This window comes from Callithrix jacchus, chromosome 12 (genome assembly GCF_049354715.1).
Source record: "Callithrix jacchus isolate 240 chromosome 12, calJac240_pri, whole genome shotgun sequence".
Lineage (NCBI taxonomy): Eukaryota > Metazoa > Chordata > Mammalia > Primates > Cebidae > Callithrix > Callithrix jacchus.
Window position 1 is genome coordinate 2,657,838 of NC_133513.1, and position 22,181 is coordinate 2,680,018.

Here is a 22,181-nt window from a genome sequence, read left to right on the forward strand (position 1 = left end):
CCCATTCGAGGTCACGGCCCAGTCCCGGCAGGTGGCTCACACCTGTCATCCCAGCACCTTGGGAGGCCAAGGCGGGAGGACTTTTTCATCCCGCAGTTTGAGACCAGCCTGGGCAACATAGGGAGGCCCCATCTCTACAAAAAATGTAAATATTAGCTGGTCGCGGCTGCGCAGGTCTGTAGTGTCACCTGCTCTTCCTGGCCGCAGGGTCAGCGTCTCCCGAGCGCCTTCTTCTCGCGCCCTGGGGCTCCCGTGGAAATGTCACCGTCCATCAGAGGGGCTCAGACCGGTGCTTCCTCTAGAACGCCCTTTGGTGGGCGAATTCATTTGTTTTTGAGACGGAGTCTTGCTTATGGGCCAGGCTGGAGAGCGGCGGTGCAGTCACAGCTCACTGCAGCCTCAACCTCCCGGGCTCAAGCGATCCTCCGGCCGCAGCCTCCCGAGTGGGCCTTCCCCCGTGGGAAAGCGTTAAAACGATAGTTAACGGTTGCGTCGGTATAAAGGCGAATACAACTCAAGAGAGAGACATTATTATTTTGTGCTTTTTCTTCCGATTTTAACAGAGACGTTGAACATCTGCACGCGCCCGGTGAGTGCCGGGCCACGCGGGGTCCCGGGCGGGTGGGGTCGGCGCGGGGACTCCGGGGCGGGTCCGGGGAGGGGCTGGGGCTGGCACCGCCCTCCGCGCGCTCCCGGCGCTCACAGCGGCCCGTGGGCCGGGCGTCATGGGCGGCCTCTTCTGGCCCTCGGCGCTGCGGGGGCTGCGCGGCGGCCTGCGGGTCCCGGGCCGGAGCCCGCTCGTGCGCCCCGGTTCGGGTGAGTGAGGCCGCGCGCCCCGGCGGGGACACGGCGCAGAGGGGCGCGCGCCGCTCGGCCTTTGTCCGCGCACGTGGGGGCGGGGGCCCCACTCCCCGGAGGCCTGGGGCGCGGGCCGCGGGGTCCGCCCGAGCTGGGGAAGGCGCCCGTCGGCACCCGCCCGGCGGTGCGCCCCTTCTCCCGCACAGGCTGCAGGCGCCCTGCGAGTTGGCATCCTGGGCGGGTCCGGGCGACCGAGGGCCCGGGAGCGAAAGGGAGAGGCGGGCGGCCGCACTGGGCGGCGACGGGGCTCCAAGCGGGGCTGAGGGTGGGGGGGCTGGAGGGGGATTGTGGGGGAACCCTCCCCATCCCGGGAACACCTAGGGAGCCGCTCTGCTAGGGCCTGCGCTGAAGGCCAGGCTAGGCCAGAATCTAACTGGGACGCCAGGATCTAAGTTCCTGGCCCCGGCGCCGCCCGGCCCCCCCAGCTGCCACCTCACAGCGGGATCGAGGTCTCAGGCCTCCCTCCATGGCTCTGAAAAGTGAGCCCCCGCCTCCACCGCTCGCGCCAGCCGCAGCAGAGCCCCAGGCTAGCCAAGGCACCCTGTGAACTGGGTTTTGGGGGAACGCACCAACCATCTGGCCTTCCTCCCATGGGCTTCAGCCTCCTGCTGAAAGGGGTTAACTTTCCCTCCTGGCCTGGCAGGGCCCCTTAGGCTCTGTCCAACCTTTGTAGGACATCCAAAGACCCAGTGCCCCAGGGTCAGCTTGGCTCTGGAGGGCCTGGGACTGTAGGAGGGTGAGGACGTCTCCTGTCTCCCTGGCAGAGCCCCCTCCAGAAGAGGAAGGCTGGGGCAGAGTGTTGACCCTGGGTCTGGAAGCGGCAGGCCTTGAAACCACAGCAGCAGAGGGCTGGTCTCCTGGCTGGGTCGGGACGCCTCCTGCCTTCCCGCTCCAATCTTCAGGCCCCTTTTGTCCGTGTTTCCAGGGCTCACCTGGTGGAGAAAGTGTATCTCTCTCCCTGGTTCCCTGCCTCTCCTTCATCTCAGACACAGAGGGTAGGCTCTGGGTTCCTCCTAGTATGGAGTATGGGATTCAGACCATGTCTGTCCTCACCCAGAAGGGCTGGAGTCAAAAGTGAGGCTGGAGTTTTGCAGCATCTCCAGACTTCCTGGCGGCCCCTGAGCTGGGCCGTGCCTCCATGGACCTCGGGTGGTCCCTGAGCTGGGCCGTGCCTCCATGGAACTCTGGGTGGTCCCTGAGCTGGGCCGTGCCTCCATGGAACTCTGGGTGGTCCCTGAGCTGGGCCGTGCCTCCATGGAACTCTGGGTGGTCCCTGAGCTGGGCCGTGCCTCCATGGAACTCTGGTGGTCCCTGAGCTGGGCCGTGCCCCCGTGGACTTTGGGGTGGTCCCTGAGCTGAGCTGTGCCCCCGTGGAACTCAGGGTGGTCCCTGAGCTGGGCCGTGCCTCCGTGGAACTCTGGGTGGTCCCTGAACTGGGCCGAGCCTCCGTGGAACTCAGGGTGGTCCCTGAGCTGGGCCGTGCCCCCGTGGACCTCGGGGTGGTCCCTGAGCTGTGCCCGTGGAACTCGTGGTGGTCCTTGAGCTGGGTTATGCCTTGGTGGACCTTGGGGTGATCACACCATCTCAGGCAGCTTCTGCCTCTGCTGGGAGGAGCCATGGCCCCTGGGAGAAGCTAGAGGCCCAGGGGGACACATTGCCCTGGGTATCCCTGACTGGGATTATCACAGGGACGTTTCTGGATATGGGCACCATCCTTGCCCTGTGTAGAGTCAGACACCCTGAAGCCTGGTGACCTCTGCGCTCTGGCAGTGCCCCTGACCCCTCGCCTTTTAAAGGAGGGCCCTCCTGGACCCGGGAGCGGACCCTGGTGGCGGTGAAACCAGATGGAGTGCAGCGGCGGCTCGTGGGGGATGTGATCCGGCGCTTTGAGAGGCGAGGCTTCACGCTGGTGGGGATGAAGATGCTGCAGGTATTGCGGCTCTGGGCTTGTGGGTGTCCCTGTGGGGATGGGGTTGGAGAGTCCTCAGCCTTTTGCATCCCAGCCAGCCCCAGGGCAGGGCCTGGCTTTGGCAGTTGAAGGGGCAGGAGGGATCTGTGCTGTGGCAGGGACACCGCCCATGCTGCTGTTATCTGCAGGTGCCTGAGGTCAGGGCACCACAGCTGCTGCGCTAGTGCCCAGGGTTACTCTGGGGGGCTCCTCCTCCTCCCCCTCATTGCCACCCAGGCACCAGAGAGCATCCTTGCTGAGCACTACCGGGACCTGCAGAGGAAGCCCTTCTACCCTGCCCTCATCCGCTACATGAGCTCTGGGCCCATGGTGGCCATGGTATGGTGGGGCAGGGGCGGTGGAAGGGCATGTGGGTGTGTTCCCCCCCCAGCAAAGGGAAGGGCCCTGGATTGAGCCCAGGGGCCCTTGGCGTTCCCCACTTCTCTGCAACCGCTCTCTCTTGCTGCAGGTCTGGGAAGGGTACAATGTTGTCCGCGCCTCGAGGGCCATGATTGGACACACCGACTCAGCTGAGGCTGCCCCAGGAACCATAAGGGGTGACTTCAGCGTCCACATCAGCAGGTACCGGGGCCTGACACACCGGGCTGCTGCTGGGGGTGAGGCGGGCAAGCACTTGGGGTGGCAGCCCGTTCCTAGCGCGATCCACGGGACTGGGGTGTCTTGCTTTGCTGGGGTGGGGCCAGGTGGGACCGGATAGCTCAGCTGCTAGAGCCATGTTCTCCCAGACCTGCACTCAGGGCAACGGGGCATTCCCTTTGTGTTGTGTGTACAGTACCACCATTGCCTGTTACCTGACGCCCCAAGGGGCTGGCACGGGGCAACTTGGGGGGAAATTAGCCTCCCAAAAACTGGGGTCTGGGCGGGTCCCTGAGGTCGTAAGAGGCCGAGGCCAGGCTGGAGCTCCGTTTCCCAGCTCCACTGCCCCGCCTTCCCTGTCTGCAGTCACAGGCTTGCTCCCCTAGACAGAGGGGAACAGGGGAGCGGCCGATGGTCCCTGCAGCTCCCCACAGTGCACATGAAGCCTGAGCCTTACTTTGCTCCTGTCACGGCACAGGAACGTCATACACGCCAGCGACTCCGTGGAGGGGGCCCAGCGAGAGATCCAGCTGTGGTTCCAGAGCAGTGAGCTGGTGAGCTGGGCAGACACAGCCCAGCACAGCAGCATCCACCCTGCCTGAGGCGCAGGCTGCCTTTACCACCCCATCCTCCACGCAGGACCCACTACCTCTGTCAGCAAAAACCCAAGCCCACAGCCCTACCCGCCTGCCACAAACAACTGCCCCACCCCAGGCCACCAACTTCAGTGCCTTTCTGTACCCCAAGCCAGCACAAGATTGGACCAATCCTTTTTGCACCAAAGTGCCAGACAACCTTTTGGGGGGGGGGTCTTCACAAGTTAGGGTGACCTCTCCTCCTCCAAAGGGGAGGCATTAAAATTCACTGTGCCCAGCACATGGGCGGGGCACTCATTATGGTTTCCACCAGCTCTGGGGTAGAAATGATGCTTTTATGTAAGTTGTATGCAGTTTCAGAGTAAAAATGAAGTTTTACACTCCTAGTTCCATAATTTTGTTGGATATATGAGCCAGGAAGGGGTCCAGAGACCGCCAGCCTAGCATCTGGGGGGGGACCCAAGCTGGGCACGAGCCAGGGCTGTCTGATCCCACCGGAGGAGGAGCTGCCTTCCCTGGGAAGGGGCCGGTGGGCTGACGCCACCCAGCGCAGAAAGCCTGGCAGCCTTCACTGCAGCGGTGGCCGTCGCGGGGTCCCGGCTTCCAACACTGGTGCGGGCGCCCCATCCTGGCTTCGCGGTATCGCCCCGCCCGGGCCCCCACAAGGAACAGAAGTACCGGAACCTTTTTTCTTCTTTGAGTCAGAGTCACTCTCACCCAGGCTGGGGCACCCTCCGCCTCCCGGGTTCAAGCGATTCTCCCGCCTCACCCTCCCGAGTAGCCGGGACCACAGGCGCGCGCCAACCACGCCAGCTAGTTTTTTGTATTTTTAGGAGAGACGGGGTTTCGCCATGTTGGCCAGGACGGTCTCGATCTCTCGACCTCTTGATCCGCCCGCCTCGGCCTCCCAAAGTGCTGGGATTACAGGCTTGAGCCACCGCGCCCGGCCTCGGCCTCTTCCTTCTTGGCCCCGAAACGGGTCATTTTGGGAACCCGCGCGGGGCGGCCGCGCATTCCAGGGCGTCCGAGACATTTCCCTCCCGCCTCCGCGCTCCCCACGGTGTTTACGGGGAGGCGAGGGGGCGCCCAGAAGCTGCGAGCCCCGCCTGGACCCAGGAGCCAGGGGTGTCCCAGGAGTCCTGCAGGCTCCGACCGCGGCCGACGCCGAATCCCTGTGAAAAACACTCCGGGACGGGAAACGGAGTGCGCCGAGTTTCCGCCGCGCGAACGGCCCCGCTCTGCGCCTGCGCCTGCGCCCCGCGCGGCGACCGCCAATCCCAGCAGGCTCCGCGCGAGAGGGCGTGGCCTCGGGGAGAATTCAGGAAGGGGCGGGGCGTCCGGGAGTGGGCGGGACTCCGGTTCCAGGCGCTTTGGCCGCTGCGCAGGGATCCCCGAGGCCGAGGCTGCTCCTGCCTATAGCCCCCGGAGTCCCTGCCGCGACCGCCATGGCCCAGCCGCCGCCCGACGTGGAGGGGGACGACTGCCTCCCCGCATACCGCCACCTCTTCTGCCCGGACTTGCTGCGGTGAGCGGGGCCGGGGAGCGGGCGCCCCCACATGGTCCCTGCATCGCCGAGAGGGCCGACGGGGTCCCCACCCGAGGTCTCGTGTGTTTGGAACCCTGTCTCGCCTGGCTGCTTTCTTTTTGCCTACCTTTCTTTTCTTTTTTTCTCTTCCTTCTTTTCCTCCCTCCTTTTCTCTCTCCCTTCTTTCCCTCCCTCGCCCCCTCCCTCCCTCCCTCCCTTCCTTCCCTCTCTCTCACACTCTCTCCCTCCTTTCTTTCCCTCCCTCCCACCTTCTCTCTCTCCCTCCCTCCCACCCTCTCCCTCCCTTCTTTCCCTCCCTCCCACCCTCTCTCCCTCCCTCCCACCCTCTCTCCCTCCCTCCCCTTTCCCTGCCTCCTACCCTCCCTCCCTCCCATCCTCCCTCCCTCCCTTCCTTCCCTCCCTCCCACCCTCCCTCCCTTCTTTCCCTCCCTCCCATCCTCCCTCCCTCCCTTCCTTCCTTCCCTTCCTTTTCTCCCCTCCCTTCTTTCCCACCCTCCCTTCCTTCTTTCCCTCCTTCCCTTCCTTCTTTCCCTCCCTCCCACCCTGCCTTTCTTCCTTCTTTCCCGCCCTCCCATCCTCCCTTCCTTCCTTCCTTCCATCCATCTATCCTTCCTTTTTGAGATGCAGTCTGGAGTGCAGTGGCGCCATCTCTTTTCACTGCAACCTCCGCCTCCCAGGTTCAAGCGATTCTCCCGTCTCCCGAGTGGCTGGGATTACAGGTGCTCGCCACCATGCTCAGCTAATTTTTCTATTTTTAGTAGAGACAGGGTTTCGCCATGTTGGGCAGGCTGGTCTCGAACTCCTGACCTCAGGTGATCCACCCGCCTCAACTTCCCAAAGTGCTGGGGATTACAGGCATGAGCCACTGCTCCCGGCCCAACCTCTTTCTTTACAAAAAATTTTAGGTTGAAATCATTTTCCCATAAGACCCAGGAAGGCCCAGGAATGCTGGATTTTGCCCGGCAACTATTGATATTCCTGCAGAGGCCTCGCTGTTCACAAGGGAGGGCCACCTTGTGAAGGTCAGAGTCCTCCCAGGCCACCTGCCCTCACTTGGCTAACAGGTGGATCTGTTTTTTCTTTTTTTCAGTTTTAAGAAGCAGGGAGTTTAACAGGCAAAAAAGAAGGGAGAAGAAAGAAAGAAGCCCCCTGTACAGAGACAAAGGGAGGGAGACTCCAAAGCTGAAAGAGGGAAACCCCTTTTTCTTTTTTTTTAATTGGTACCGCACCTGTACCAAAATGAATCTTTAATCATTAAGAATAAGAAGGCTGGGCACAGTGGCTCATGCTTGTAATCCCAGCACTTTGGGAGGCCAAGTCAGGTGGATCACCCGAGGTCAGGAGTTTGAGACCAGCCTGACCAACATGGCAAAACCCCGTCTTTACTATAAATACAAAATTAGCCGGGTGTGGTGGCGTACACCTGTAATTCCAGCTACTCTGGAGGCTGAGGTAGGAGAATTCCTTGAACCCAGGAGGCTGAGGTGTCGCTCAGCCGAGATCACACCATTGCACTCCCGCCTGGGCAATAAAAGCAAAACTCCATCTCAAAAAAAGCAACTTGGAACTCTGCAAAAGTAGGAGAATTGCAGGCCAGGTTCAGTGGCTCACGCCTGTAATCCCAGCACTTTGGGAGGCCAAGGCAGGCAGATCACCTGAGGTCCGGAGTTGTAGACCAGCCTGACCAACATAGAGAAACTCCATCTCTACTAAAAATACAAAAATTAGCCAGGTGTGGTGGTGGTTGCCAGTAGTCACAGCTACTCAGGAGGCTAAGGCAGGAGAATCACTTAAAGCCCAGGAGCCTACTAAAAATACAAAAATTAGCTGGGCATGGTGGCGCGTGCCTCTAATCCCAGCTACTTGGGAAGCTGAGGCAGGAGAATCGCTTGAACGTGGGAGGCAGAGGTTGGGGTGAGCTGAGATCGTGCCAGTGCACTCCAGCCTGGGCAACAAGAGCTAAACTCCCTCTCAAAAAATAAATAAATGAATAAAGAGATTGCCTATCCATCTGGTACAATTTGTACCTATGATACCAATCAGTACACATTTAACACGTACGAGAAAATCTCTAATGAATAAAAAAGCCATATTGTCGCTGGGCGTGGTGGCTCACACCTGTAATCCAAGCACTTTGGAGGTCAAGGTGGGTGGATCACCTGAGGTCGGCAGTTCAAGACCAGCCTGACCAACATGGTGAAACCCCAACTTTTAAAATAAAAATAAAAATTGGCCGGGCACGGTGGCTCACGCCTGTAATCCCAGCACTTTGGGAGGCCGAGGTGGGCGGATCACAAGGTCAGGAGATCGAGACCACCCTGGTCAACATGGTGAAACCCCATGTCTACTAAAAATACAAAAATTAGCTGGGCATGGTGGCGCATGCCTGTAATCCCAGCTACTCAGGAGGCTGAGGCAGGAGAATAGCCTGAACCCAGGAGGCGGAGGTTGCGGTGAGCCGAGATGGCGCCATTGCACTCCAGCCTGGGTAACAAGGGCTCTTTTAAGAGAGATTCCTTTTTAATTGTCTCAGGGACAAAGTGGCCTTCATCACAGGTGGCGGCTCTGGGATCGGGTTCCGGATTGCTGAGATTTTCATGCGGTGAGGCTGCTCTGTGTCCCCTCCCTGCTCCCCGCTTCTTCCTGCCTGGGCCCTGCTGGATGCCAGACCCCTGGGAAGATGCTGGTGGGAGGCAGATGTCCCCTACACACCCACCCGACAGGGTCCCCTACTCACCCACCCGACAAGGTCCCCTACTCACCCACCTGACAGGGTCCCCTGCACACCCACCCGACAGGGTTCCCTGAACACGCACCCGACAGGTCCCCTACTCACCCACCCGACAGGTCCCCTACACACCCACCCGACAGGGTCCCCTAAACACCCAACCGACAGGTCCCCTACTCACCTACCCGACAGGGTCCCCTACACACCCACCCGACAGGGTCCCCTACTCACCCACCCGACAGGTCCCCTACACACCCACCCGACAGGGTCCCCTAAACACCCATCCGACAGGTCCCCTACTCACCCACCCGACAGGGTCCCCTGAACACCTACCCGACAGGGTCCCCGGCACACCCACCCGACAGGGTTCCCTGAACACGCACCCGACAGGTCCCCTACTCACCCACCCGACAGGGTCCCCTACACACCCACCCGACAGGGTTCCCTGAACACGCACCCGACAGGTCCCCTACTCACCCACCCGACAGGGTCCCCTACTCACCCACCTGACAGGATCCCCTGCACACCCACACGACAGGGTCCCCTGCACACCCACCCGACAGGGTCCCCTGCACACCCACCCGACAGGGTCCCCTAAACACCCATCCGACAGGTCCCCTACTCACCTACCTGACCGGGTCCCCTGAACACCCACCCGACAGGGTCCCCTACTCACCCACCCGACAGGTCCCCTACACACCCACCCGACAGGGTCCCCTAAACACCCATCCGACAGGGTCCAGGTGCCTGCCAGAGGGACTGGGGAGGGGTCGAGGATTGCCCTGGGGGCAGTCAGGACTTCCAGGGCTCCTAGAGGTCAGTGGAGATTGTGTGGCTCTGGTCTGGGGTCGGCTGGGACCTTTCGAATTGGGGCTGTGTTAGGCCCCAGTGCTGTTACCCTTTAGAGATTTCTCTTGGGTTACAAGTCCTGTGGCTTCAGGCTCGGTCAGCAACTCATCCCACCTGACAGTGGTAGGGTTAGGGTAAGGAGGGGCAGAAGGACCCTCCCTCAGGTCCCCTGAGGCCCTTCCTTTCCATACCAGAAAGGTGAGTCCCACAGGAAGAGATTTGGCCTTTCCACTGGTGGCTCTGTGCTCGGGGTCTGAGGGCCGGATGGGACTTGGCAGCTCCAGTGGGACCTGCCTAGCAGGGGTAGCTGCCTCTGTGGTTCCTGTGGGGAAGCAGCCCCCAAACCGGAAGAGCTGAGAAACCAAAGAACTAGGCAGACAGATTGCAACTGTCCACACGGGTGATTTTGTTGGGGGATTTAGGGATGGAAGCGTAGTCGGGTGGCTGTGGGACAGGCGTCTCCCTGCTGTTACCCCCGGGCCCAGGGCTGCTAGACCACAGGGAAAGGGGTCCTGCCTCAGAGGGTATGTGTGGGAATTGGTTTAGGAGAATGTCAAGGTTGTTTTGACCTAAGGGCAGGATTGTCTTTGTGCTCTGTCAAGAACAGTAGATAAACTGGAAAACTGTAGCCGCATTCCTGGAACCGGGTTCATGAGGGGCCGGTGTGGTGGATTCGCATCCACGGTGGTCAGGAGGGGAGCGGGGAGCACCCCGCTTCAGAATGGGCTCCTGGTCCTCTATGCCAACCCCACAGGGAGGAGGAGGTGGAGGGCGTGGGGTCCAGCAGGCCCCTGGCAGATGTCTGGACTGGGCCTCAGGGCCTCACAGCCGCCTTTGTACCTGGTGTACAGGTGGGGCAGGGCCCGCAGGCCTGTGTGGGTGGGATGTCCCCTGCCAGAAACCCTGTGGGTGAGCACAACCTGAGGTCCCTCCAGAGTTTCTCAGTCCTGTTCACGCCCCCTGCCTTCTGCCAGCCAGGCCTTCAGCCCTGGACTGGTATGTCACCCAAGGGACTCCTGCCCAGGAGCTGGGCAGATGCCCCCTGGGAGTGCCCCTTGCCCGCACTGGCCTCACGCCTGCTTCTGGCTTTGCAGGCATGGCTGCCACACGGTGATCGCCAGCAGGAGCCTGCCCCGACTGTTGACGGTGAGAGGGCCTCTCCCATGGTTCCGTTTGCAGGTGGCTGTGGGGGTGCTGGGCCTGGGCCAGGAGGGTCCAGAGGCTGAGAGGGTGTTGGCACCAAAACGTTTGTTGGTTTTTTTGAGATAGGAGTCTCGCTCTGTCCCCCAGGCTGGAGTGCAGTGGTGTGATCTTGGCTCACTGTAGCCTCTGCCTCCCAGGTTCAAGCAGTTCTCCTGCCTCAGCCTCCTGAGTAGCTGGGAGTACAGGCATTGCCACTACACCCAGCTGACTTTTGTATTTTTTTGGTAAAGTTGGGGTTTCACCATGTTGACCAGGGTGGTCTCGAACTCCTGACCTCAGGCGATCTGCCCGCCTCAGCCTCCGAAAGTGCTGGCATTACCCATGTGAGCCACCGCACCCAGCCAGCACCAAAACTTCAGTGTAAGTGGTCTCCCAGAGACATCTTTGACTTAAAAAACATCTAGTTTGGCTGAGTGTGGTGGCTCACGCCTGTAATCCCAGCACTTTGAGAGGCCGAGCCTGCAGGATCACTTGAGGTCAGGAGATCAAGACAAGCCAGTCAACATAAAGAGACCTCATCTCTACTAAAGACTGAAAAAATCAGCCAGGTGTGGTGGCACAAGCCTGGAGTCTCAGCTACTCTGGAGGCTGAAGCCAGAAGATCCCTGAACCTGGGAGGCTGAGCTGCGGTGAGCTGTGAGCGCACCACTGCCCTCCAGCAGAGCGAGACCCTGTCTCAAAAAAGAAATCTGCTCAACAGGTTGTGGACTGTTTTTTTTTTTTTTTTTGAGACGGAGTTTCACTCTTGTTACCCAGACTGGAGTGCAATGGCACGATCTCAGCTCACCGCAACCTCCGCCTCCTGGGTTCAGGCAATTCTCCCGCCTCAGCCTCCTGAGTAGCTGGTACTACAGGCACGCGCCACTGTGCCTGGCTAATTTTTTTGTATTTTTAGTAGAGACGGGGTTTCACCATGTTGACCAGGATGGTCTTGATCTCTTGACCTTGTCATCCACCCACCTTGGCCTCCCAAAGTGCTGGGATTACAGGCGTGAGCCACCGCGCCCGGCCTACTTTTTTTTTTTTTTTGAGACAGTGTCTTGCTCTGTTGCTCAGGCTGGAGTGCAGGAGTGCAGTGGCGCAATCTCGGCTCACTGCAACCTTTGCCTCCCGGGTTCAAGAGATTTTCCTGCCTCGGCCTCCCGAGTAGCTGGGATCACAGGTGTGCGCCACCACGCCCGGCTGAGTTTTTGTACTTTTGGTAGAGTTTCACCATGTTAGGCAGGATGGTCTCCATCTCCTGACCTTGTCATCCGCCTGCCTTGGCTTCCTAAAGTGCTGCTATTACAGGCATGAGCCACCGCACCCGGCCAACGATTTTTTTTTTAATCTAGTTATTGGGTCCTGGGAGTGACCTTCCTGTTTGGAGTAATGTGGCCCCGAGAAGGGTCTCTGGGCTTACCTGGGTTGTGCAGGTGGTTGGTGTATCCCACCCACCAGAGCGCTCAACCTGGAAGGAGAGTCATCTGTGAGCCTCTGGTCTAGGACGGGTGGCAGGTGTGGGCAGAGTGGGGACAGGGTCCTATAAACGTCCCCCAGGGTGGTGGGCACTTGCAGGCACAGAGTGGGGACCCAGCAGCAAACCCAGCGTCCCAGTGGAGCGTGGATGTGTCATCCTCTGTGGATTCCAGAGGCTTGTTCTCCAGGCTGAGGCTGCAGGGCTGCTGTCCGCCTCTTTGTCTGGCTTCTAGGCCGCCAGGAAGCTGGCTGCTGCCACCGGCCGGCGCTGCCTCCCTCTCTCTATGGACGTCCGAGTACCCCCGGCTGTCATGGCCGCTGTGGACCAGGCTCTGAAGGAGTTCGGGAAAATTGACATTCTCATTAACTGTGAGTCGGTGCTGAGTGAGGTGGGTGGCTTCTCACAGGTCGGTGGTACCACTTGGGAGGCCCCAGAACTCTGGTCCTGGGGTGGGGATCGTGTTAGGGAACCTAGGCACCTGCCCTGGGGTGGGCTGCACCCCAGGTACCTGAGGCCAAGACGCAGGCTCCGGGCCTCTGTCTCCTGCCTCGCTCCACTGCTGCAGATGGCAGCAGGTCAGCTGCAGCTGCAGCTCACGTGGATGCCGTGAATGTCGCTGAGTGGCAGAGTTGGGTGCCTTTGGGTCCTGAAATTCCCTTCTTTTTTTTTTTTTGAGACGGAGTTTCGCTCTTGTTACCCAGGCTGAAGTGCAATGGCGCAATTTCGGCTCACCACAACCTCCACCTCCTGGGTTCAAGCGATTCTCCGGCCTCAGCCTCCTGAGTAGCTGGGATTACAGGCATGCGCCACCATGCCCAGCTAATTTTTGTATTTTTAGTAGAGATGGGGTTTCACCATGTTGACCAGGATGGTCTCGATCTCTTGACCTCGTGATCCACCCACCTCGGCCTCCCAAAGTGCTGGGATTATAGGTGTGAGCCACCACGCCCGGCCGGAAATTCCCTTTTAAAAACACCCTGTGTGTTAGTTTCCTGGGCTAACAGAGTACAACCTGTGTGGCTAAAACAATGTCACCTCCAGCTCTGGCGGAGCTGTGTCCTCTGAGGCCCCAGCGGGGGGCCTGTTCCTGCCTCGTCCTTTGAGGCCCCCGCGGGGGGCCTGTTCCATGCCTTCCCTGTGGCTTCAGGTGCGGTGGCAGTCCTTGGCCCTCCCTGGCTGAGAGACCGTCACTCCGCCCTCTGCCACTGTCTTCACATGGGGTGTGTCTGTGGGTCCTCTTCTCTTGTTATAAGGATGTCGGTCATGGATTTAGGGCTCACCCTGATGAGTGACTTCTATGTAATTAAATTATATCTGCACCCACCCCATTTCCAAACAAGGCCACAGTCCCAGGTAGCAGGGGTTGCTGCTTCAGCATCTCTTCTTGGGAACCACGGTTCAGCCCATAATGTCCCATCTTGCTATCCCAGGGCATGGGTCTCATCCCTGTGCCACAGGGCACCTGGGCTCCCTCCTGCACCCTCCCATCGGAACCAGCGCCCACTCGGCGTCCCTCTCCCCGGGCTCCAGCAGCTCCTGAGGTCTCCCACTCTGCAGGTGCGGCTGGAAACTTCCTGTGCCCTGCCGGCGCCTTGTCCTTCAACGCCTTCAAGACCGTGTTGGACATAGACACCGGTGGCACCTTCAACGTGTCTCGCGTACTTTATGAGAAGTTCCTCCGGGTGGGTGCCTCGTGAGACGCTCCTCCGAGTGGGTGCCCCATGAGACACCCCCCCAGGTGGTTGCCTCGTGAGACGCTCCTCAGAGTGGGTGCCCCATGAGACGCCCCCCCAGGTGGTTGCCCCTTGAGACGCCCCTCTGGGTGGGTGCCCGTGAGATGCTCCTCCAAGTGGGTGCCCCATGAGACGCCCCCCCAGGTGGTTGCCCCTTGAGACGCCCCTCTGGGTGGGTGCCCGTGAGATGCTCCTCCGGGTGGGTGCCCCGTGAGAGGCTCCTCCGGGTGGGTGCCCCGTGAGAGGCTCCTCCGGGTGGGTGCCCCGTGAGAGGCTCCTCCGGGTGGGTGCCCCGTGAGAGGCTCCTCCGGGTGGGTGCCCCGTGAGACGCCCCCCAGGGTGGCTGCTCTATGAGAAGCTCACTGCCCCGTGCCTTGTGTATTGCAGGACCACGGAGGGGTGATTGTGAACATCACTGCCACCCTGGGACAGCGGGGGCAGGTGCTCCAGGTGCATGCGGGCTCTGCCAAGGCTGCTGTGGGTATGACCCCCCTCCCTCAGGTTTACCCACGTGGGTTCCCCCGGGCCCTCTGCTTCCATCCCAGGATGCCAGCAGTCTCCACGTGAAGCTCAGCTCAGCTGCAGGCAGTGAGGCCTGGCCTTGGCCCTGAGACCCCCACAGAGGGCACAGCGGCCCCTTCATATCCAACTTTCTTCCATGCAGACGCGATGACACGGCACCTGGCTGTGGAGTGGGGTCCGCAGAATATCCGTGTCAACAGCCTCGCCCCCGGCCCCATCAGTGGCACGGAGGGGCTCCGGCGACTGGGTAAGGCTCTCAGCCCAGGCCTCCCACATATCCTCTCCTGAGGCACGGGGTGCCCATGGAAGCTTCCAGAACCTTGGCAGGGGGTGCGTTGAAAAGCCCTGTGCTGGTTCCATGGTGGTGGCTGCGGTCTGTGCCTGGCCTGATACTGCTCCATGCTAGGCCTTGGTGACACTGACTTTGCCCCTGCTGTTCCCGGATGCCACTCAGAGAATGAGCTGGGGGAGAGGGGAGGGTGCTGGGTCTTGGGGCTGATGGGGCCTGAGCCTTCTGCTGCCCTCCAGGTGGCCCCCAGGCCAGCCTGAGCACCAGGGTGGCTGTGAGCCCGCTGCAGAGGCTGGGGAACAAGACGGAGATTGCCCACTGCGTGCTCTACCTGGCCAGCCCTCTGGCCTCCTGCGTGACGGGGGCCATGCTGGTGGCTGATGGCGGGTCATGGTTGACATTGCCAAACGATGTGAAGGGACTGGCAGATTTTGCATCCTTCTCTGCTAAGCTCTAGGTGAGGTGCCACTCCCACTTCTTGGGGTCACTTGTGTCCCTGGATGCTGGCCGCTGCATGGGCAGTCCTCTGCAGGACCCATGGGGCGGGCGTCTCCTTCTCCCCCATCCTCCCAGCCCTTGCGCCGGCCTGGCCACATTGGGTGCTGCCCAGTGGGGCTGGGCAGAAGCGGGCGCTAGTGTGCTGGGTCTTACGTAGTGGCCTCAGCCTCTGCCGGCATTTTTGGCATGTGTTGGATGGCCGAGGCAGCCGAGGTGTTTTGAGGGGGAAGCCATCCTCAGCTGCTCTAAGTTCTGTAACTCCTGCAGGATTCTTCTGGGCCCTGCTTCCCGCCACCTTGCACAGCCAGATGGAGAGCGCCAGTCTGAACCAGCAGTGCCCACAGCCCAGCCCCTCCTCTGGACAGCCAGCTGTTTCCACCCTCTCCCTCCCTCCCCATGGCCCCACCTCCGGGGCAGGAGCAGCTGGATAGTGGGCCTGGCCTGTGGAGTTGCCATGCAGGTGGTGAGGATGCAGACAAGATGCTGGGACGTCCCCTGCCCTGTGGTCAAGGCTGTCCTGCCTGCCTGGTTTCAGGGCCTGAGGGAGCCACGTGGATCCTGAAACTTGTGTTCTCGTGACTGAAAACACTGAGGTGCTCCTGTCTGCGTGTGGTCCAACAGCTGGCATGGCCCTCAGGTTGGCCACAGGGTCCGCCCCTATGTTTCTGCACTACCTGTTTGCATAAACACACTTCCCTCCAATCTTGCCAGAAACTGCATTTTCTTTTCTTTTTTTTTTTTCTGAGACAGAGTTTCACTCTTGTTGCCCAGGCTGGAGTGCAATGGCAAAATCTCAGCTCACCACAACCTCCGCCTCCCGGGTTCAAGAGATTCTCCTGTCTCAGCCTCCCCACTGGCTGGGATTTCAGGCATGCGCCACCATGCCCGGCTAATTTTTGTATTTTTGGTAGGGACGGGGTTTCTCCGTATTGGTCAGCTGGTCTCTTAACTCCTGACCTCAGGTGATCGCCCGTCTCGGCCTCCCAAAGTGCTAGGATTACAGGTGTGAGCCACCGCGCCCAGCCTTTTTTTTTTTTTGAGACATAGCGTCACCCAGGCTGGAGTGCAATGGCTTGATCTCGGCTCACTCCAACCTCGCCTCTTGGGTTCAAGTGATTCTCCTTCAGCTTCCCGAGTAGCTGGGATTACAGGCACACGCCAAGTCTATTTTCTTAAAAGATAATCTCTTTTACTGTAAAAAAAATTGGAACTTGCAAAAGCTTTTAGAAGGAAAAGAAAGACGATTAAAAGGAACCGCTGGTGATCCTGTTGTTTAGGGGCGGTGTTTCCTTCCTGTCTTTTCTGTGAAGCTTGGGACACTCTGCCTGCCTGGTGCTGGAACCCAGTCTACAGGCAGGTCCTGCTCCCCTGGCAGGTGTGCTCAGATGCAGCCCGGTCCCAGGACCAGCCAGGCCACCGCTCATACTGCCACAGCTTTCCTCCTCTCTCAACATGGCCCCCAGCCCCGCTGCATATGGGAGGGACTGAGCAGCAGGGGCTGAAGGGAGGTGTGTGGCTTTGCCCACCGGGGCCCCCGTGGCTGCCCTCACAGGAGGGGAGCAGCTCGCGTCAGGGATGCCCGTCAGCCCTGTGGTTCCCACTCTGTGCCTCCAAGCTCCCAGCTCAGCATCACAGCAGACCTGAATGTGTTCAGGCTTTACTTCCTGACAACGTGGAGAAAAGATTTGTTTTTTTGTCAGAGACAGGGTCTAGCTCTGTCACCCATGCTGGAGTGCAGTGGCACAAACACAGCTTGCTGTATCCTCCAAACTCCTGGGCTCAAGCGATCCTCCCACATCAGCCTCCTGAGTACCAGGGACCACAGGCATACACCACCATGCCCAGCTGTATTTTTTGTATTTTTTCTTTTTTTTTTTTTTTGAGATGGAGTTTTGCCCTTACCCAGGCTGGAGTGCAATGGCACGATCTTGGCTCACTGCAACCTCCACCTCCTGGGTTCAGGCAATTCTCCTGCCTCAGCCTCCGGAGTAGCTGGGATTACAGGCACGCGCCACCATGCCCAGCTCAGTTTTTTATATTTTTAGTACAGACGGGGTTTCACCATGTTGACCAGGATGGTCTTGATCTCTTGACCTCGTGATCCACCCGCCTTGGCCTCCCAAAGTGCTGGGATTACAGGCTTGAGCCACCGCTCCCAGCCTCATTTTGTATTTTTTCTAGATGAGGTCTTGCCATGTTACCCAGGCTGGTCTTGAACTCCTGGGCTCAAGCCATCTGCCCTCTTCAGCCTCCCAAAGGCTGGTGTTGCCACGACCCACACACACCCTTGTGTGCTAAATTCTTAGCGAATTCCTTCCAGTGACTGCATGGGCTTCAGGACCCATCAAGCTACCCTTGACTTTCTTCACAGAATTGAAAAAAACCACCTTCAACTTCATAGGGAACCAAAAAAAAGTCCGCATAGCCAAGGCAATCCTAAGCAAAAATAAACTAAAACTGGAGTCATGCTACTTGACTTTAAACTACACTATAAGGCTACAGTAATCAAAACAGCATGGTACTGGTACCAGAACAGATATAGACCAATGGAACAGAACAGAGGCCTCAGAAATAACACCACTATCACAAATCTGCAACATCTGATCTTTGACAAACCTGACAAGCAGTGAGGAAAGGATTCCCTGTTTAATAAATGGTGTTGGGAAAACTGGCTAGCCATAAGCAGAAAGCTGAAACTGGATCCCTTCCTTACACCTTACACAAAAATTAACTCCAGATGGATTAGATTTAAACATGGCTGTGTGCAGTGGCTGAAGCCTGTAATCCCAGCACTTTGGGAGGCTGAGGCAGGTGGATCACGAGGTCAAGAGATCGAGACCATCCTGGTCAACATGGTGAAACCCCATCTCTACTAAAAATACAAAAATTAGCTGGGTGTGATGGTGCGCCTGTTGTTCCAGCTACTTGGGAGACTGAGGCAGGAGAATTGCTTGAAACCGGGAGTCAGAGGTTGCGGTGAGCCGAGAATGTGCCATTACACTCCAGCCTGGGCAATGAGAGCAAAACTCCGTCTCAAAAAAACAAAATCAGGAGACAGCAGATGCTAAATAGGAACACTTTCACAATGTTGGTGGTTTCACGCTGTTCGGGCCGTCTCTGGTGTCAGGGAACCTGGGAAACCTCACAGGCAGGTCCTGGGTCCCTCCACAGGCCCTGGGGGAGGGACACCCTGGAGCTCAGGGAGGACGCTGGGATGCAGGGCCCTGGACCAAGAGTGTCTTCCCTCCATCAGCCCCTGTGAACCTGGGCCTGCTCTGCTGCCTCTGGGTCCCAGTCCCAGCAAACACCTCCACAAGCCATGGCCCAGCCACTGAAGAGAGGGACAGCGATCCTTCTGCGCCTCATGTCCACATTCCTGAGGAAAGATGCAAGTTCATCACTGGGCTCAGGCGTCTGGCTCTTGTGCAATAAACTGGCAGGGCTAGGCGCGGTGGCTCACACCTGTAATTCTGTACTTTGGGAGGCTGAGGCAAGCAAATTACCTGAGGTCAGGAGTTCGAGACCAGTCTGGCCAACATGGTGAAACCCCATCTCTACTACAAATACAAAAATTAGCTGGGTGTGGTTGCGGGTTCTTATAATCCCGGCTACTTGGGAGGCTGAGGCAGGAGAACTGCTTGGACCTGGGAGGTGGAGGTTGCATGAGCCGAGATCGTGCCATTGCACCCCAGCCTGGGTGCCAGAGCAAGAGTGTTCAAAACAAAACAAACAAATAGAGCCTGTGGTCCCAGCTGTTCCGGAGGCTGTGGTGGAAGAATCACTTGAGCCCAGGAGGTTGAGGGTGCAGTAAGCCATGATCACACTACTGTACTCCAGCCTGGGAGACACAAGATCTGTCTCGAAAAACACCAGGCATGGTGGCTCACACCTGCCATCCTAGCACTTCGGAAGGTCAAGTTTGGTGGATCACTTGAGCCGGAAGTTCAAGACCGGCCTGGGCAACATAGCAAGACCTTATCTCTATAAAAATAAATAAATAGGGGCTGGGCGCGGTGGCTCAAGCCTGTAATCCCAGCACTTTGGGAGGCCGAGGCGGGTGGATCATGAGGTCAAGAGATCGAGACCATCCTGGTCCACATGGTGAAACCCCGTCTCTACTAAAAATACAAAAAATTAGCTGGGCAGGGTGGCGCGTGCCTGTAATCCCAGCTACTCGGGAGGCTGAGGCAGGAGAATCGCCTGAACCCGGGAGGCGGAGGTTGTGGTGAGCCGAGATCGCGCCATTGCACTCCAGCCTGGGTAACAAGAGCGAAACTCCGTCTCAAATAAATAAGTAAATAAATAAGATAAATACAAATAAAAAACAGGCAAAGCGTGGTGGCTCACGCCTGTAATGCCAGCATTCTGGGAGGCCGAGGCAGGTGGATCACCTGAGGTCAGGAGTGTAAGACCAGCCTGGCCAACATGGTGAAACTCTGTCTCTACTAAAAATAACAAAATTTAGCTGGGCATGGTGGCAGGCGCCTGTCATCCCAGCAACTCAGGAGGCTGAGGCAGGAGAATCGCCTGAACCTGGAAGGCAGAGCTTGCAGTGAGCCAAGATTGCACCACTGCACTCCAGTCTGGGCAACAAGCGTGAAACTCCATCTCAAAATAAATAAATGAAATGAATAACAAAAAGTCGCTGAGGGTTAGCCTCACCTTATGAGTGTGGCCACTCCAACAGCTGCCATGCGCTGGGGGAGGGGCTTCTAGAAAATGTGTCAGCCCAGCCGATCATCCATCTCGGGTTCCTGGCTGGCACTGACCAGTGTTGCCATGGCAGCACACACCCTGCGTGCTAAGTTCTCAGCAAGCTCCTTCCAGTAGCCTCGTGGGTCTCAGGGGCCCTCTCTGGTGCCAGGAAACCTGGAAAGCCTCAGAGGCAGCTGGGTGGTGCCAGACCGCACCTGACAGGTGTCTGTGCCAGCAAGAATGAGAAACGTTTGCCAGAAATGAGAATTACCTTTCAGTTCTTCTGTCGTCACGTGTAACTTGGAACATTTTTACATGGGAGAGAGTAGACTGATGAGAACCAGAGCCTTGCTGCTGCTTTGGCAAATGCAGAAAGCTGTGCACACCTCTCCTGCTGGCTCCTTAGGGCCCCTCCAAAGCCTGTGGTTTTGGCCTCAGGGAGGCGTTAGGATTGCAGGAGCCGGGCTCTGGAGAGCTCCAGGCCTGGCGGGGGCTAGGTCATTCCAGGAAGAAGGAGCAGGCACCGGTTAGATTCATAGTGAGGCATTAAAATAAGAAAATCATCAAAACTCGGGCTGAGTCAGGAGGAATATAGTTGTGGCTTACAAACTCACGTTCTGTTTTTACTGTAAGAAATGCACTTTACCACATTTGAAGGTGAGAATAAAAATTCTTCTCCACTGAATAAAATATCAGTAAACAGAGGTGAGGCTCTGTACTCCGAACTGCTGGAGGCCACGAGGGGGAGCGTTACCTGGTCCTAAAAGTGACTTTGCTCTTAAGTTTACTTACTAAATACAAAATGTTAATTTAGTTTTCAAAGTCGTCAGGCCGGGTGCGGCGGCTCATGGCTATAATCCCAGAACTTTCAGAGGCCAAGGCAGGTGGATCACTGGAGGTCAGGAGTTCGAGTTCAGCCTGGGCAACGTGGTGAAACCCCGTCTCTACTAAAAATACATAAATTAGCCAGGTGTGGTGGCGGGTACCTGTAATCCCAGCTACTCAGGAGGCTGAGGCATGAGAACTGCTTGAACCCGGGAGGCAGAGGCTGCAGTGAGCCAAGATCACACCGTTTCACTCCAGCCTGGGTGACAGAGCAAGACTCCGTCTCAGAAAATAAAGTTGTCGATTAAAAAATAGTTTGCAGGCAATTTTCTTTTCTTTTTTGTTTTGAGACGGAGTTTCGCTGTTGTTACCCAGACTGGAGTGCAATGGCACAATCTCGGCTGACCGCAACCTCCGCCTTTTGGGTTCAAGCAATTCTCCTGCCTCAGCCTCCCGAGTAGCTGGGATTACAGGCTGAGCCACCATGCCTAGCTAATTTTTGTATTTTTAGTAGAGACGGGGTTTCACCTCGTTGACCAGGATGGTCTCGATCTCTGACCTCATGATCCACCCGCCTCGGCCTCCCAAAGTGCTGGGATTATAGGCGTGAGCCACCACACCTGGCTGGCAATTTTCTTTTCTTTCTTTGTTTCTTTTTATAAAGACGGGGTTTTACCATGTTGGTCAGGCTGGTCTCAAACTCCCAACCTCAGGTGATCCGCCCACCTTGGCCTCCAAAGTGCCTGGATTACAGGCGTGAGCCACCATGCCCTGCCTTTGTTTTTATTTTTTTGAGATGAATCTCACTCTAGTCGATCAGGCTACAGTGCAGTGGTGTGATTGTGGCTCACTGCAACTTCTGCCTGCCCCCCACCCCGGGGTTCAAGTGATTCTCCTGCCTCAGCCTCCTGAGCAGCTGGGATTACAGGCCGGTGCCACCATGCCCAGCTAATTTTTGTATTTTTAGTAGAGACGGGGTTTCACCATGTTGCCCAGGCTGGTCTTGAACTTCTAACCTCAGGTGATCCACCAGCCTCAACCTCCCAAAGTGCTGGGATTACAGGCGTGAGCCACCACACCTGGGCCAGAAGAGACTGTCTTTCTCCAACATGTGAGGACAGAGTGAGAAGACGGCTGCTTTGGTTTGAATATTTATACCCTCCAAAACTCATGTTGTGCCCAGGCATGGTGACTCACGCCTATAATCCCAACACTTTGGGAGGCCGAAGTGGGCAGATCACTTGAGGTCAGGAGATTGATACCATCCTGGACAATATGGTGAAATGTGGTCTCTACTAAAAATACAAAAATCAGCTGGGTGTGGCGGCACGCGCCTGTAGTCCTAGCTACTTGGGAGGCTGAGGCAGGAGAATTGCTGGAACCAGGGTGTTGGAGGTTGTGGTAAGCCAAGATCATGCCACTGCCCTCCGGGCCTGGTGACAGAGTGAGACACCGTCTCAAAACAAAAGAAAGCCATCCTTCTGCTTCTGGCAGCACCGGGAAGCAGAGGAAGCCTGCTGTGTTTGCCTCACCCACACTAACACCCCCATTACTGACTGCTTCTGAAAATTTTATCTGGCCAAAGGCATCAGCCCAAATTTGAATTCTTGCCCAAACTGGAGGTGATTTCATCCTTTGACTGCAGTCTCTTCCTCTGTGAACACATACAGCTCTTACAAGAAAATGTGAATATAGTTTGGGGAGGAGGACCCCTCATCTCTCTTTTCCCAATGCCAGCCTCACAAAGTCTGGTCCCATGTACCCTGGGATTCTGCCAGGGAGATGACTCAGTTAATTAACACGCTGCTCCTGACGGTACACTTGGAAGCAGAGGT

General features: G+C 57.9%; 2 protein-coding genes across 5 annotated transcripts; both read left to right on the forward strand.

Annotated features, from left to right (window-relative positions):
• Positions 1-701: 701 nt before the first annotated feature.
• Positions 702-4,383, forward strand: NME4 (NME/NM23 nucleoside diphosphate kinase 4). Of its 2 annotated transcripts, XM_002755730.6 has the most exons (5): positions 702-816; positions 2,655-2,788; positions 3,044-3,145; positions 3,276-3,388; positions 3,882-4,383. In XM_002755730.6, the coding sequence occupies exons 1-5, from the start codon at positions 726-728 to the stop codon at positions 4,003-4,005; spliced, it is 564 nt and encodes a 187-aa protein (XP_002755776.2). In that variant the 5' UTR covers positions 702-725; the 3' UTR covers positions 4,006-4,383. The 2 variants fall into 2 exon arrangements, with proteins under 2 accessions (XP_002755776.2, XP_009007075.2); XM_009008827.5 differs by lacking the exon at positions 3,044-3,145.
• Positions 4,384-5,344: 961 nt separating this feature from the next.
• Positions 5,345-16,090, forward strand: DECR2 (2,4-dienoyl-CoA reductase 2). Of its 3 annotated transcripts, XM_078344174.1 has the most exons (9): positions 5,345-5,524; positions 8,079-8,147; positions 10,217-10,268; positions 12,017-12,152; positions 13,342-13,466; positions 13,905-13,998; positions 14,182-14,286; positions 14,568-14,785; positions 15,094-16,090. In XM_078344174.1, exons 1-8 carry the CDS (start codon positions 5,445-5,447, stop codon positions 14,783-14,785), a joined length of 879 nt encoding a protein of 292 aa, XP_078200300.1. In that variant the 5' UTR covers positions 5,345-5,444; the 3' UTR covers positions 15,094-16,090. The 3 variants fall into 3 exon arrangements, with proteins under 3 accessions (XP_078200300.1, XP_035122229.1, XP_078200301.1); XM_035266338.3 differs by lacking the exon at positions 14,568-14,785; XM_078344175.1 differs by lacking the exon at positions 8,079-8,147.
• The last annotated feature ends 6,091 nt before the right edge of the window (positions 16,091-22,181 follow it).